We start from the raw sequence: 16,056 nt of genomic DNA on the forward strand, positions 1-16,056 counted from the left end.
AATATTACTAGAATGTAAGAGTTTTAGCTTACAATTGCATTTTTCGACCATTTTGGTCGAGTCAAAGATGACCGAAGGTTGAAATTTTGTCACTTATCGTGATTTATATGAAAATATTTCAAAACTGATAAAAGCTACAACCATGGGTTATTTTTTGTTGTATTCTACATGAAATTGCACACATTTTCAAATATAAAACTTTATGTAATGACTAGTATAAAACAGTGCAAACATTACGACAAAGTTACGAAAGGATTTCAGAGATTTTCGGCCGAGTTAGCGCGCGCGGACATAAGGAAAAAGTTTTTTTCAAAAATTCACCATAAATCGAAATATTGTTGCAAAATGAAGGTAAATGATTGAATATTACTAGAATGTAAGTGTTTTAGCTTACAATTGCGTTTTTTGACCATTTCGGTCGAGTCAAAGTTGACCAAAGGTTGAAATTTTGTCACTAATCGTGATTTATATGAAAATATTTCCAAACTGATAAAAGCTACAACCATGGGTTATTTTTTGTTGTATTTTACATGTAATTGCACACATTTCCATATACTGTATAAAACTTTATGCAACGGCTAATATAAAACGGTGCAAAAATTAGGACAAAATGGCAAAAGAATTTCTGAAATTTTCAGCAGAGTTACCGCGCGGACGTAAGGAAAAAAAGTTTTTTTTTTTTAATTTACCATAAATCGAAATATTGAGCTAGAGACTTCCAATTTGTTGCAAAATGAAGGTAAATGATTGAATATTACTAGAATGTAAGAGTTTTAGCTTACAGTTGCGTTTTTGACCATTTCGATCGAGTCAAAGTTGACCGAAGGTTGAAATTTTATGTAGTCGACGTATGGTACGTCCACTTGGCACCTGACAGACAATTTTAGTTGACATACGATACGTCCAGTAGGCGTTTAAGGGTTAACTTGGTCTGGTGAACTCCCATGTTCAGTATTTAGTATGTATTTTTGTCAATAGATGGCGATATGCATTGTTTACTTTGTAAACTTCCAGTGTCAGACGCTGCTCCTGCAAAATTCTCTTTTTGTAGCATTCCTTATAATACTGCATGATTTAAAAATACATTAAAAATAATATAATCTACAACTCGAGTTAACTCTGGAATGTAAATGATCAACAAAAATTATGCACTACATATTAAAGACCACCCTACAAACAATTCAAGATACCAGCTGCTGTCCGGAGCGTGTCTTGTTTGTAAGTACAAGTACTTAAAAAAAAAAATTAACTTTATTCACAAATACGTACATAATTTTTTTTTACACAATGGTTTTAGGAATAATATGGTAGCTTAACATTCCCTCCTGGTTATGATGAAGTAATGACCTTGACTTGCAGTCCTTTTGCTTAACTTATGGCTTAATTTTAAACTAAGTGCCCTTTTAGTTTTCTGTAAAAGAAAACTAATGAGAGGGCTATATGGCTGTCTCTCCACACTTACTCTGTCTGCTCCTAGATCTTAAAAACTACTGAGGCTAGACGGCTGCAAATTGGTATGTTGATTATCCACCCTCCTATCACCAAGCATACCAAATTGTAGCCCTCTAGCCCCAGTAGTTTTTATTTTATTTAAGGTTAAAGTTAGCCATGATTGTGTGTCTGGCATTGCTGTAGGTGCCAACAACACAGGCCACCACCAGGCCTTGGCAGAGAGTTTCATGGGCCATGGCTGAGAGTTTCGTACAGAATTATACGCTGTAGAGAGAACTCAATTGAGCTGAAGAAACTTCAGCGCATTTTTTACTTTCCTTTATAATTCAATCTGATAAGTGTTATAAAGAGTTCCTTATTGCAAGTCTCCCAAGTTTAAAAGAACATCAGTAGATTTTCATATTATAAATGGACAATGTGTTCAGGCATATTTACTCTTGATAAATATTACTCCACTTGGTAGTTACATTAAATACCCAATTAAGCAAATATTATGCTTTCTTCACAGTGGGATGTGAGAAATATTTTCTTGTTCTGGTTATTATTATTAAAGTAATAGGTTTAAAGATATTTTAGTTACCAGTGTAAAAGGAGCCATATTCCTGTAACATTTGTAACAATTCAGTAAACCCCTTTATTTGTGTTCTCAAAATCGCGGACTCGGCGATGCGCAGGATTTTCTGTGGAACCTATCCAAAAATCATTCACGGGAAAACTCGCCCATTCGCAGGTCTTTCTGAGGAACATATCTATAGAAATATTCATAGGGAACCCGCCGATTTGCGGATGCAGACTTTTTTCTTTTTTGTAAAGCAGTACAATATTCTGTATTTTCATATTTACTGTATAATAACATTAAATAATTATGTAAAGTAATAATAATACTGAAATACATAATAGTAATAAAATTGAATACTAATAGTACAGTAATATTAGGTAATAAGATTAAATTAGATATGTAATACTGTACTACACTGGGTACCTGTAATAATATATTAATAGATAATAAGATTAAATCATATGGGTACTCCCTGGTGATGAATGTTGATTATAGATGATGATAATGAATTAGCTTGCAGTACAGTGAATTACAATGAAGATATGACTGCACAGCCAAGCAGAGGAGTTACATCTCCTCTAAGGGCGCCTCTTCACCTTCTTCAGGAGGCACCGTCATGTTAAGGTATTTGAACATGGCAACAAAGGTGGTACGGTAGGGCTGCATGAACTCATTAATGGTATTGGAAATATTTGTGGCCCTTTCTTTATTATTATCCTATGCCTTTATCATTGTCTACAGCTGCTTGACTTTCTTAATAAATTTGTACAGACCATGAAATTGTTCAATATCCTGGTCTGTTGATGGGATAGTAAAGAGGGCAGCGAGTTCTTCTCCAAGAATGGCCTCCCCAAGTGTTTTACCCTGTTCGTACTCGTGCTCGATGCAGGTGACCACACTTAATGTCCCGCCGTAATGGGCTGCTACTTCTCCATGACTTTTGCCCTCTCTTAACATAACAATCATGTCTTTCTCCTCATCGGTCATTAATTGTAACGTCTTCTGGCACTTACGCTCTTTGCCAGAAGCTTTAGTAGAAGCAGAGCGTTTAAAGGACATCTCAGTGCACAATTTCAAAAAATATCCTTAGTCCGTAGTACCGTACGCGCAAGACAGGCACAAATGAGAGAGAACAACGAACTGAGTTATATTGGGTCATTTGCCGTTTGCCGCTACAGTATATACAGGGTACTATTGCGCATATGTATGCTAACATTGATATTCTGTGCATACAGTAAACTCCCACATTCGCGGGGGATACATACCACAACCCCCTGGGAATAGCTAAAATCCGCGAATACTTAAAACCCTTCTAAAAATATGTAGAACTGCATATTTTGATAGTTCAAACACAAAAAACTAAAAATGCTTATACATTTGTTGGAAAAAACGTATCTCGAATATAGCCTAGCCTACACTAGGTTATTCAGTACCATGTATACATAAATGGTAGCCTAGCCTACACTATAAAGTATACTCTATACATACACGGTATAGTAATGATTGATATCAGCTAATTCTGGAGGTCCATGCGGAGTGACTTATGATAATTCAATACTAAGAGAAATTAAATAACAAACAAGAATTAGCTTAGCCTACACTATGGTATATCATATACATATATGGTAGCGTAGCCTGCATTATACTGTACTCTGTATTCACATATTAATGTTGTATTATAGGAACATCAACATAACTAATATGCATCTTTTCCATGGATCTTTTAAAATGTTATGCTTTACTTCACTGTATCCAGTACAGGTAGTCCCCGGTTATTGGCAGGGTTCCTTTTCTAAGGGTGTGATGATAACCGAAAATCGGCGATTTTCGGAGGTTATCGGCGCCGAAAAGTGCCGATTTCCGGTTATCGGCGCCTCTGTTAGGCATGTATCAACACATTGGCAATACCCAATTATCGGCGCCGATAAGCGGAAATTGGCGATTTTCGGCGCCAAAAATTGCCAATTTTCGTCGCTAGACAAGTCCCATAAAACCAGATCACTGTTAACCGGGGACTGCCTGTAATGTTGTATATATTCTTATATGCTTTTGTATTATAAATTGCGATCTTAGCGATCAATATTTTGGTTTGGAAATTGATTACATGGTAAGTTTATTTTTCTGTATGTAACTCGGTTCAGAGTGCTTTTCTTGCTTGTAGTTCGCGTAAATGAATCTCTAGATACTTTATTTATATGAGTAAGGTTATTTTCATTATACAAAGTGTTTCTAAGTCAAAATATAACTTAAATATGTCTCGTTGTAAAATTAATTTAGCATTTTTTTTTTTTTAATAGATGACGTTGGCTGGTTGGGGGCACGTTTGTTTTGTGTAAAAATATAAAGCTTCCTTTTGCTATTATCACTTGATTTCATCATAATATGAGCTTTTAAGTATTTATCACTTATCGGCATAAAAACAGCAGTAATGTGTTCTTTCATGTCCAGTAGTTTTGATTAAAATACTTTCTCTCCAATTTTAATTACGTTCGAGTTTCATCCATGTTGCTGATGCATGATAATTTATAGTCATTAGCAGCATGAACATTGTTTTCTCAGCCTCAGCTACTACTTGCAGTGTAAATTCAGCTGTATATTTCCTTGCCGATCTTTTAACCATAGCGAATAAGGATATAATGTAAAAATATATCAGTCCTATTGTGCTTAACGTCATTTGTAACATAACTAGGGTAATTGTTTGTTACCATACAATGGTTGAAATACAAGCAAAACGACTGTTGTTATCTAATTTGGTTATAAGCAAAACAACAGTTTATCGTTCGGTTGTTTATGGCTGTATGCATTTATGCAAGAGTACAGTATAGTGGTACTAACAATACTTTTATCATTCTCTCTCACTTTTTAACTAGAAGATGGGATAAAGAGATGGAGGAAAAGAAGTTGGTCTATTTTAATTTGATTTCTCGCGCTGCCTGATCGTACGCTGCTACCTGCGCCCACGCAAAATTTAAAAATATTTTCTAAATATTGTCGCATTGGTGATAATTGCTTACCCCATTGCCAAATCGAATTATCGTAAGGCGAATTATCGTAACTCGAGCACTACCTGGGTACCTGAGTATTTTAATAGTTTTATTACAAAAACCCCATTCAGTCATGAAAATTATATGAAAATACAGTAATTAGTGAATATTTCTCTGTGAAAAATACTGCGAATGGGCGAATTTTCCACGAATAATGTGTATATATGTTCCATAGAGAAATCTGCAAATAGGTGAGAACGTGAATACGGTGCGGGTATTGATTGTACTATATATTTTATTAAATGTTTTGTTGTAAGATGAATTTTAAATATTACGCACAGAAAGTGATTTAGGATGATGCGTGGTACTAGTATGTAGAGCATATCTAAAATATGTAAAACAATGGGAATAGCAGGGTACATACGTTTACATCCGCGGTATGTAGTAGTTTCATGTATGGACTGATTATATATTCATGACAACTGTAAGTACATTTTTTATGATGAAACAAGATTTACTAATTTTTAAATATTACAGCACTGTAATATATTAATGTAAACACAGCAAAATTTCAGTAACATATTTTGTTTTTCTTAAAAGATGCTTCACCCAAGCCATCTCTGCAAAAACAAAAGAACTCGAGTTCCTGGGATACTGTCTACGTAGGAGGACCAATGATAATCAACATGCTATTGGCTATTGCCTGCAAAGCACCCAATCCAGGAGCGCCATTCATTTCCCTTGGCGTTCATTGGCTGTTCACTTGCCGTTGATTGACTGAACATTTGAGACCATCTCGCCAACATGGAATTCTGGGAGACCACATCTATGACATCTTTCCCAGTTCATGCTCAGTATGTAGCATCTTCTGATCGGGTGTAATCAGGCTTCTATGTGTGTGGGTTTTAACTTTTGTATCAGTGGTAATCAGCCCTAAAATGCCTCCTAAAAAATGCCCTGCTGTTTCTAAGGCTTCTGGCAAAGAGCCTAAAAGAAAGAAGACAGTTGTGAAACTCGAGGAGAAGGTGAAAGTTCTCGATATGTTAAAAGAGGACAAAAGTTTTGCTGCTGTTGGCTGCCATTTTAATGTTATTGAGAGCACAGTGAGGTAGATAAAGAAAGAGGCAGAGATACATAAGGCTGTAAGCATGAGCTTCTGCGGAAGTGCAAAAACAGTTTTGACAGTGCGGGATAAACAATCGTGAAGTTGGAATTCTCGCTGGCATTCTGGATAAAGGACTGCCGGAAGAAGAACGTGCCCCTTGACTACATCATTCGTGAGAAAGTGCAACAACTCTATGAGCAGTTATTGACTGCTACGTAAGGCAACAATGTAGTACAGGCAGAGGAAGGCGGCGTAGATACACAGGAAGGCGATGAAGAAGGGAAATTAGAATTCTTAGGCTTCAACAAACCAACACCTATAGAAGCAGAAGAAGAGGAGGAGGAAGAGCCCAAGCAGGACCACCATCAGCGCCTCAAGATTTCCAGCCAAGCAAGGGTTGGTTCCACCTATTTCAAAAGCAGTTCCACCTAAAGTCTGTTTCTCTGCATGGGGAATCAGGTTCTGCAGACTGAAGCGGCTGCAAAATATCTGGAGACCTTCAAGAAAATCATAAATCATCCAGGAGCAGGGCTACCATCCAGAACGGGTGTTCAGTATGGATGAGACTGGCCTGTTATGGAAGATGCCTTCCCAGACATACCTTATGAAGGACGAAGCTTAAGTCTCCGGATTCAAGGCCCAGAAGGATAGGGTTACCCTCCTAATGTGTGGGAATGTGGCTGGCTTCATGTTCAAACCAGACCTCATTTACAAGGCTGCAAACCCCAGGGCCCTCAAGAATAAGAACAAGGCATTGCTGCCTGTGTTCTGGATGCATAACCCTAAGGCCTGGATCACCAAAGTCCTTACAGAGTACTGGTTCCATCAGAGGTTCATCCCTCAAGTTAGGCAATACCTGAGCAACTTGGACATGGAGTTCAAGGTGTTGCTGGTCATGGATAATACTGGTGGCCACCCTCTTTATCTTTATTACAAGGGAGTCCAGCTTGAGCTCCTCCCTCCCAACACCACTTCTCTCCACCAGCCTATGGACCAGAGTGTGATCCGTGCTTTCAAGGCACTCTACACTGGGAACTTCCTCCAGCACCTTGTGAATGCAATGGATAGTGACAGTGAATTTACCTAAGATGATAGTGTGGAAGAGAGAATGAGTGAGATGACTGGTCTCTTTTCTTTCTCTTTTTCCTTTCTTTTCTACCTATGGGCAGTTTTGAAGTATAAGACACATGATACGCTGGAACTGGATTGATGCTAGTGTTACAGCCATACTGTTACAGCATTTTTACAAATTTGCTTCTCAGTAGCCGTGTACTTCTCTCTCCGGCAGGGGAAGTGAGAAGTAGTGACAAACCCATTACTTGTGGCTGGCATGGTTTGTTGCTTGAACAGATATAGTTCCCTTTGATTTCCATATATGCAATGAATCTAGCTTGGTGCATTGTATTTTAACTCGGTGCACTGGGTGTTAGATACCCACTTATCTAACAGCTCAAAGGCTTAGGTCCTTTTCCTTGGAACTCTAATTTCTAGGAAGAGTGATCAGGTGTGTCGAACCTCCAGTTGGTTGAGGATTCTCATACCTCCTTTCAAGTGTGAGGCTATCCTAATGTTAAGACCGAAGGTTTGTTCCACGTATGAACACATGACAGATTTTTAATTATTTTGTATTTTTCATAGCTAACAAACCTGAGGTCTTAACATAGACTGCCCACATCTAGCCACCCCTCTTATATCTTCTCCTGGGTTGCAAGAAAGCCTGAATGTGGCACAAGGTTCCAGCTGGGTCTCTGACCCACTTCCACCTCATCTGCGTATCAGATGCCAGATTCCTTGCATATGTGAATTTTTATTGTTTTTAAACCAGTTTCATCAGGTGCCAGAAGATTTATCCTAATATTAAGACCTCAGTTTTGTTACCTATGAAAAACAGAAATTTATTAAAAATTTTTCATTTTTCCCTTATAATGAACAACAATTCTTTTTTCCTCTTATTCTGCCTTTAACAGTTCAATATTAGCTGAAATTAGTGATTATTTGGAGAAGGAATCATGAAGTTTTCATTCTTCATTGAACTAATATTTTTGGCTAAAACCATGATATTCTGGTTTGAAAAGCTTATGAAAAACATGGAATTTATATAAGCTGGATGTTGATATTAGTATTGGACATTCTTGGAAGTTTGAAGATTTCAATCCCGATCATTTACACTCATAAGAGTTTTATTTTCTTGTTCAGTACTGTAAATTATTGCATGTATACTGTAGACTTGCATGTTATAGTTTCATAATTGTAATTATGTTAATGTTTGGTTATTAATTTAAATACATAAGAATTTATCTTACAGAAATAGGATGGCACAGGCACAGAGTTATGAATGTTCTTTAGTTTTGAACAATCAAAAACATAAGGCTTTCAAGTGGCCTGGGTCTGATGACATATTTCCAGAGTCGGATCCAGAACGACTGAAAGTGAGTTTGATTTAGTTATTTATTTAATTTATGTGTGAAGTTTTTGTAAGTTGTATCTTGTCGCGTAGTAATTAATATACATTTATGTATATTACTGGTACCTTTCCCACTCTGGAATAGCATCTGTATTTAGGGAAAAAATATTTATAGGTCATAACATTTATTGTGTTAATCTTAGTGCCTTATGTCAGTGTTTTATGTGTCTTCTCTGTTCAGTTCCTTTAGTTGTTGCAGTTTGGACAGTGTTCTAAATAATATTTGAGGTGTAAATTGATTTTTAGTACTAAGTAACGTTAGTTATTTATGTAATTTTTGGCATTTTATGTATACCTGATCTCTTGTCTTCCACAGGTTATTGGTGATGAATTATACAGAAGGAATAAAAATCATTTTGATGAAGATAAAAGTGTTAGTGTGTGGAAGTCACTTCCCATTGAACCCACTGTCATTCAAAAAGTTGACAATATCACTGATTTCGTTGGAAGATATACTTACATGGAAATGGTTATTCAGAATAGTATAGAAGTAAGTACAGTTCTTGGCTTTGTCATTTTTGTTTTATAGGCCTTATCCAAGGTATTTGATGTAATTTCTCTGATAGCTAGTATTGAAAGTTTGATCCTTGTCCTTAGAAGATGAACCCAAGACCTTCATACTTGATTATTATAAGGTTCTTGAAAATTTTGCATGATTAAATTTTAATCACCAAATTTAATCTTAGAAGTTATTGCTTTTTACAGAAAACCAAACGGGAGTTTTTAGGCATGTTTTCAAGGGGTGAGCACTCCAGAGGATACAAAATTAAGGTAAGCATTCTTTTAGGCTTTTGCTTATGCTTGTACACATCCTGTTAGGAAGGAAGTCTCATGTATGCTTAGTAGATTTGTGTCAGAGCCAAATATGTATTTCTGTGTAGAGACCCTCATATTTCAAAGCCTTGAACCCCATAAGGCAGGTACTGTTACACTGCTGTCCTCAGCTGCATTGCTTATAGTCCAGGAGTATTAGCTTTTCACCCGGAACAAATTAGTAACAAGCTGAAATTTTCAGGAAGTACTTAGAAGACCTTTCCTAATAACATACTAAAAGTCCCCAAGAATCCGTTGTGAGGGTTTTGAGAAATTCAAGATGGCGTCCAATATGGCTGCCAATTTTAGATTTTGTCATATTTCAAGCCCCGAACATCATAGAAAGTCAAACAATTAGTCTAAATATATGTTTTTTGGGCAAGGACTGCAATTCTCGAACTATTTTTTTTATTATCTGAATTTTAAATGGAATCATTAGCAAAAGAAAAACAAAATACATGTTTATCAACCTGAACATACACACATTATACAATAAAAGTCATGCCAGTAGCAAGAAACAACACTTAACCATTGCCTTAACTATAGACAAAAAATGCTTAGCTGTAGTCCTAATTATAGACTTTTAATCAATCAATCAATAAATAAATCAATAAATCAAATCATTTTGACAATGGGCTTCGGCATCGTCTTCGTCATCAGTTTCAGGAGAAACTGGTCTTGGTGCTTCAGTTTCTTCATCATCATCAATGAAGAATGGCATTTGTGCTGCATTTTTGCAGGTTTTACCACTGCAATTTGTACACATGGCGGAGCAGTGCACCCCCATCTTCCTGCAGCCACATGGTGCTCCACAGCTATCTGCTTTGCAGCCACATGAGATCATGTTGAGCAGACAGTCGGGGGCAATGGGGTGGTCAATTTCAACTGGAATTAGGATATCCTCCAGCTTCCATCCCCAGGCTGTTGGCTGTATGGGCCTGCCCATCCATTCTTGGACAGTATGATAAGTTCTGAAGGAATGCTGTTTGGCTGCAGCACTTGTCGGAGGCAAACTTGCCAGTTGGAAGGATGAGGACAGAGATACTCTGCTGATTGCCTGTTTGTATGCAGTGTAGCGGAACTCATCCAGTGACACACCATGAGGTGCACCATACAACTTCAGGAGGAAGCTTTCACCTGCTTCTTGCACTTGTTGGTGAGTGCTTCCAGCATTATAGAATGTCTTGAGCTGGTCATACTCCTTGTTGTGAACCAGGTTGAATGCCTTGCGCTTCCCATGCCGATACACAGCAGACACAGTGTCACATCCAGTTATGGCGTGTAACACCATCAGATATTTACTGGTCTCACCAAGGCTTTCCTGGATATCACAAACCTTGTACAATGTGGTGGGATTCATACAGCTTAGCATATAAAGATCCATGTCTGCACTTGCTTGGTTCACCAGCATCACCAACAAGTCAGTGTCAGTTGCAACGACAACCACTGGTTCACCAGACTCTGCCAAGGATAGAGCTGTAGAGACAATCAAGGCATCTGCATCAGCACTTGCCTGCTTCACTGCTATGCCTGATTGAGTCATCATGCTAGATAGCATGTCTATGAGACTCTTCTTGTTGTTGCTATTTGCCAGAAATGCTGCCTGTGTAGTGGTGGTATGCATGTGCTGGTCAAACAGGATGTCACTGGATGTGGCCTTCTTTACCCTGCGCATTTGCTCTGCTGCCTTTGTGGAGATAGTGCTGTAGCCATCAAACACAGTGGTAATGCCAGCCCCATAATGCTTAAGGACATAGGCAATGTAACCCTGACACACACTTCCATAGGTAGATCGCTGTGGCCAAACTACAGAGTGCAGCAAGTAGCTGCCATCCACTACAAACTGACAGTTGTTTGGAAGGCTGTGTTGCATCGGAGCAATTGACTTGAGGACAGTACCCAGAGCACTCTTGGTTGGTTTCCGCATAGCACCATCTTGAAAGAGGGATGGGGGCTGTGGAGCAAGCTCATATGACATGTACTTATCCATGTCAGAACTTGTCTTCAACATGCAAGTGATGCGGTTAAAGAATATAGTGGGATTTACCACTGTGCTCTGCCCCCTGACATTGATGCTGTTCTTTTCTCCTATGGTCTTCACTTTGTCAGTGCGATGCAGGGTGATGTCTGTGAAGCATTTCCCTGTTATCTTAGATGCTGCAGCAAGACCAATCTGCACTGCATTGTCACAATTGACAGATGTATGAGCCACAACACCTGTGGCTATGGATACCAACCGATCAGCTTGGTAGCCTGCAAATGGTGGATGAGCCTTTAGCCACTGGAGAAAGACATTATAGTCATTCTTGTCTTTGACCTGAGAGGATGAGCGGAGATCCTTGTGCTGCTCAGATGGCATGGTGTGAACACCTGTGAACTTTTCTAGGGCATCACACACAGGCATGCAGCGAGGCAGTGCATGTACCCATTTGGTCAAGGTGCTGTTAGTTATGCCCCCTGCCATGGGTCATCCCTCCACTAGTTTTCAGCATCCTCATGAGGTACTGCTCAATTGTCTGGTCGGAGAAGTTTCCAGACCAGAACTCATCAGCTCTACGGATGGTAAAGTACCCCTTGTCTGAGAACAGTGCGTACTCCTCAGTTGGCATGACCTCTTCAATGGAGTTCATCTGCTGCAAGTAGAGTCTGGCTGATTTGGCGTATGGAATATGACCTGCTGCATGGAAATGTGGAATCATCTCCTGCACACAGTGGAGGTGGAGTTTCCAGTTGCCAGTTCTCTCAGCCTTGATGAAGTTGAACATGAGCAGCACCTGGTTGATGTACTGGACCCATAGCTTGCCTGTTCTGCTCTGTGTGGCAGCTTCCTCGAGGTGGTGAGTTAGAAGCTGTTGAAACTCATTGAGAGTTTCATCTTCATCAATCTCAGCAGCACCTTTATCTTGATCGACTGCATCCTGGTACAGACTAGCCAGATGATTCTTGTTTGTCTGACTCTCCCAGTCTGCTTTTTCAAAAAAAAAAAAAAAAAAAAAAACGTTCTGGCGTTTCAGAATTACTTGTTACAACATGTGTGAATGCACTTGTAACTCAAAAAACATGACACGGGCTCAATTTATCACACATACACTGTCATAAATGAATTCCTTGGGTCTGAAAACCTATATTTTCATACTGCATTTGTTTCTATCTTGATTGAGACCTGAGATATAACAAAATATGATATCGATGGCCATTTTGGACGCCATCTTGAATTTCTCAAAACCCTCACGGCGAATTCTTGGGGACTTTTAGTATGTCATTAGGGAAGGTCTCCTGAGCACCTACTGAAAATTTCAGCTTGTTACTAATTTGTTCCGGGTTGAAGCCATATTTGAACTAATGCTCCTGGACTATTATGGCATTCACATTTTACTTTTCCCTTTGGCCTCTTCCAACTTTGCAGTACCCTGTAGGGGGTTAGTGCCATCAGTGCATCTCACATGATGTACTGTATGCATTAATGAAGTGTGTGCAGCGTCCCTTCTGCCCGTAACACCTCATAATTACTACATGTTAGTGCAGTGGTGGGGTTTTCTCCCACTTCCAACTTTAGATTCGTGTACTTTATCTACTTTATTTTCTGGATATCTGTCTTGGTGTTCAACCACTCCAGCTCTCTTTGTTCATTGTGATAATTTACCCCTCCAGCTCTTCGTTCATTGTGGTAATTTGCTGCTCCAGCTCGCTTTGTTCATTGTGATAATTTAACCCCCCTCCAGCTCTTTGTTCATTGTGATAATTTACCCCTCCAGCTGTTCGTTCATTGTGATAATTTGCCACAACAGTTCGCTTTGTTCATTGTGATAATTTAGCACTCCAGCTCTCTTTGTTCATTGTGGTAATTTGCCACTCCAGCTCTCTTTGTTCATTGTGATAATTCAACACTCCAGCTCTCTCTGTTCATTGCAATAATTTGCCACTCCAGCTCTCTTTGTTCATTGTGATAATTTGCCACTCCAGCTCTCTTTGTTCATTGTGATAATTTAGCACTCCAGCTCTCTTTGTTCATTGCAATAATTTGCCACTCCAGCTGTCTTTGTTCACTGTGATAATTTGCCACTCCAGCTCTCTTTGTTCATTGTGATAATTTAGCACTCCAGCTCTCTGTTCATTGCAATAATTTGCCACTCCAGCTCTCTTTGTTCATTGTGATAATTTGCCACCCTGAAAGTTTTATAATGGACAGGTGAAAAGAATGTGCTTCCTTGTGTTTTGTATATTGCCTGATAATTATAGTTATATTTTTTAAAGTAGTGAACAAAAGAAATGGTCAAGAATCAAATGAAGTGGCCAAGAATCATATAAAGGGGATGGTTAAAGTTAGGAAACATATAGAATTTTATGTAATAAAAAGGAAAAATGTATAACAAAATAATACAAATATTTGGAACGTGCTGAATGTGTAAATAAAGGCAATTGCCACACTGGAAAAGTGAAACAACAGTGGTTGCTAGGCCTATCGACACAGTCTGCTAGTGAAGGATCGTGTCAAAAGTCCTAGCAACCACTCCCTCAGTTATCTAGAACTTAACATTATCTGACATACCATGACCAAGGCTCAAGGCCACAAAGATATATGACATACAATATACTGCATATAGATTTTAAAAAATTTGAAAAAGAGCTCTCCGATGATTGGCCTCCAGAAAATGTTGATAATACTGTCTATACTAAGATGACTCTGTAAGGGTTTTTGAGAAGTTTCCATGGTTGGGGGTGTCGGATGGCTGGGCGCAATCAAAGAGGAGGGCCAGTAATGCTGTACAGAGGAAGGCTCAGACAAGGGTTGTTTTGGAAGGTGGGTGTAGCTGGCGGGGAGGGGGTGGGGATGCATTGTTGGATGGGCAAAGAGGGCTAGGTAGACCTGACTTGATAGAGCTTGTTTGGTTTTGTTTTTTAATGTTTGATACAGTAATTCACATTTGGGAGAGAGAGAGAGAGAGAAAACATTAACCGAGGTATGTTTACGTCGAAGTCTAAGTACAATAATACACTCACACGCACATTATCACTTTTATTTATATTTTATGCTACAGTATTCTTGTTTATATTTTTACTGTATTTTTTCACTTTTTCAAACCAAAAAATAAATGCAATAATGTGTGTAGGCTACAAGAGAGAGAGCAACCAGTTGGATTGAGGGATAGTCTCCCTGAGGATGCTGTGCAGTTGGACTTTTAAAAGTTCAAGCAAGGATGCAATACTACCCTAAAACAAATTTCCTTGTATTTTAATAACTTGCTTGCATTTTTATTTGTTTATTTATTAATTTGTTAATTTTTTTCTCCTCTAGTAACTGATCTCTTTTTTTTTCTGTATTTTGTATTACCTTCTATTCATTCTGTCAAATGAACATGTAATATTCTTTGGAAACCCAAATTTCAAGTCAGCGTCCTCTGTGGGCTTGCTGCAAATGAATGATAATAATAATTATAAAATTACTTACATAATTTGATAGACAACTTCCTCTTACCTATATTTAAAATTGACTCAAAATAATAAAAGTTTCAGTTCTCATATGTTTAATTAACATAAAAGAAATTAAGAAAAATTTGCAGTGAATAAAATGTTCATTTACAATTTACAAGAGGGGAGAGAGAAAGGATGGATATAGAATATTTCTCTGCTTTTAGATTCCAACTGGGACTTGTGAGCCTCACAATTACCATATTAAATGCTGAAGTGTTACAGTAATAGTAACTAGCAACTTAGAATGAAAATTATGTCTTAGGACACTTTCTGATTGGATATACAAAAATATAGAAGAAGACTTTGAACAGGAAAAGTGAGGAAAACAACAGACTGTAATAAATTGTAAAGGAGTGAATGTGATGGCATCAATAACTTGAATGTAATTCAGAGAAGGAGAGGAGGGACTGTCAAGTACTTGGGCCAGAATTTGGGGAGGGAAGCATGCCAACAGGAAGATTAGTACTGGACTCTTCTGGCTGTCATCATCATCACCATGCATCTCACTTAACTGCCAGTTCCTAGAAAAGAAAGCATAGGGATATGAGACAATCTTAAAGCTAAGACTTGTGTCAAGGACCCACTGAACCTCAGTTTGTGCTTGCCCAGGTTAAGGAACCAGTGTGGCAAGGAACTATAAGCACTCTGGTACAGTTAAGATATGTGGCTAGTGGGTGGCTTCAAAGGAATTGCTGAAGGCCTGTTTTGTTGTTTTGCAAAAAAGTCCTAGGTGACCGTATGTTCATGTTTGAGTGGTTGGCCACATATCCTTGAAGATAAGGAGGAGGTAGGAATGTGAGAGGCAAAGTTCCAATAGTGAAAGAGTGTATGAACAAGTCATGATAAAAGAGGAGTTAAAAAAATGGCTCATAAGATATGTGTGACAATAAGCGAAAATTGCCGATAACCAAAAATTGGCGCTGACAGGCGCCGAAAATGGCTGATTTTTGGTTATTGGTGCCTCTGTTAGGCATGTATCAGCACCAATACACGATTATCAGCGCCGATAAGCGGAAATCGGCTCACATCAGGGCCGAAAATCACTGATTTTCGTCGCTAGACAAGCCCCGAAAAACTGGATCGCCGATAACCGGGGATTGCCTGTATTTTACTTTGATTCATTTTCCATTTTTTATTTCAATATTTGATAATATACATTTGTAACTTAGCTTATATCACATATTCTTGAAATTCTAGTCTGCGGAAT

General features: G+C 38.3%; 1 protein-coding gene across 6 annotated transcripts in view; it reads left to right on the forward strand.

Moving 5' to 3' along the window:
• Positions 1-16,056, forward strand: part of LOC136850230 (E3 ubiquitin-protein ligase TTC3-like) — a 477,716-nt gene that overhangs the window by 212,351 nt on the left and 249,309 nt on the right. For all 6 annotated transcript variants that reach the window (XM_067123873.1, XM_067123870.1, XM_067123869.1 and 3 more), the window contains 3 exons: positions 8,406-8,529; positions 8,881-9,054; positions 9,270-9,335. In XM_067123873.1, the coding sequence (XP_066979974.1) occupies positions 8,406-8,529; positions 8,881-9,054; positions 9,270-9,335 (364 nt within the window). The remainder of the gene's footprint in view (positions 1-8,405; positions 8,530-8,880; positions 9,055-9,269; positions 9,336-16,056) is intronic.

This window comes from Macrobrachium rosenbergii, chromosome 21, assembly GCF_040412425.1.
Source record: "Macrobrachium rosenbergii isolate ZJJX-2024 chromosome 21, ASM4041242v1, whole genome shotgun sequence".
In the NCBI taxonomy this organism is placed as follows: domain Eukaryota; kingdom Metazoa; phylum Arthropoda; class Malacostraca; order Decapoda; family Palaemonidae; genus Macrobrachium; species Macrobrachium rosenbergii.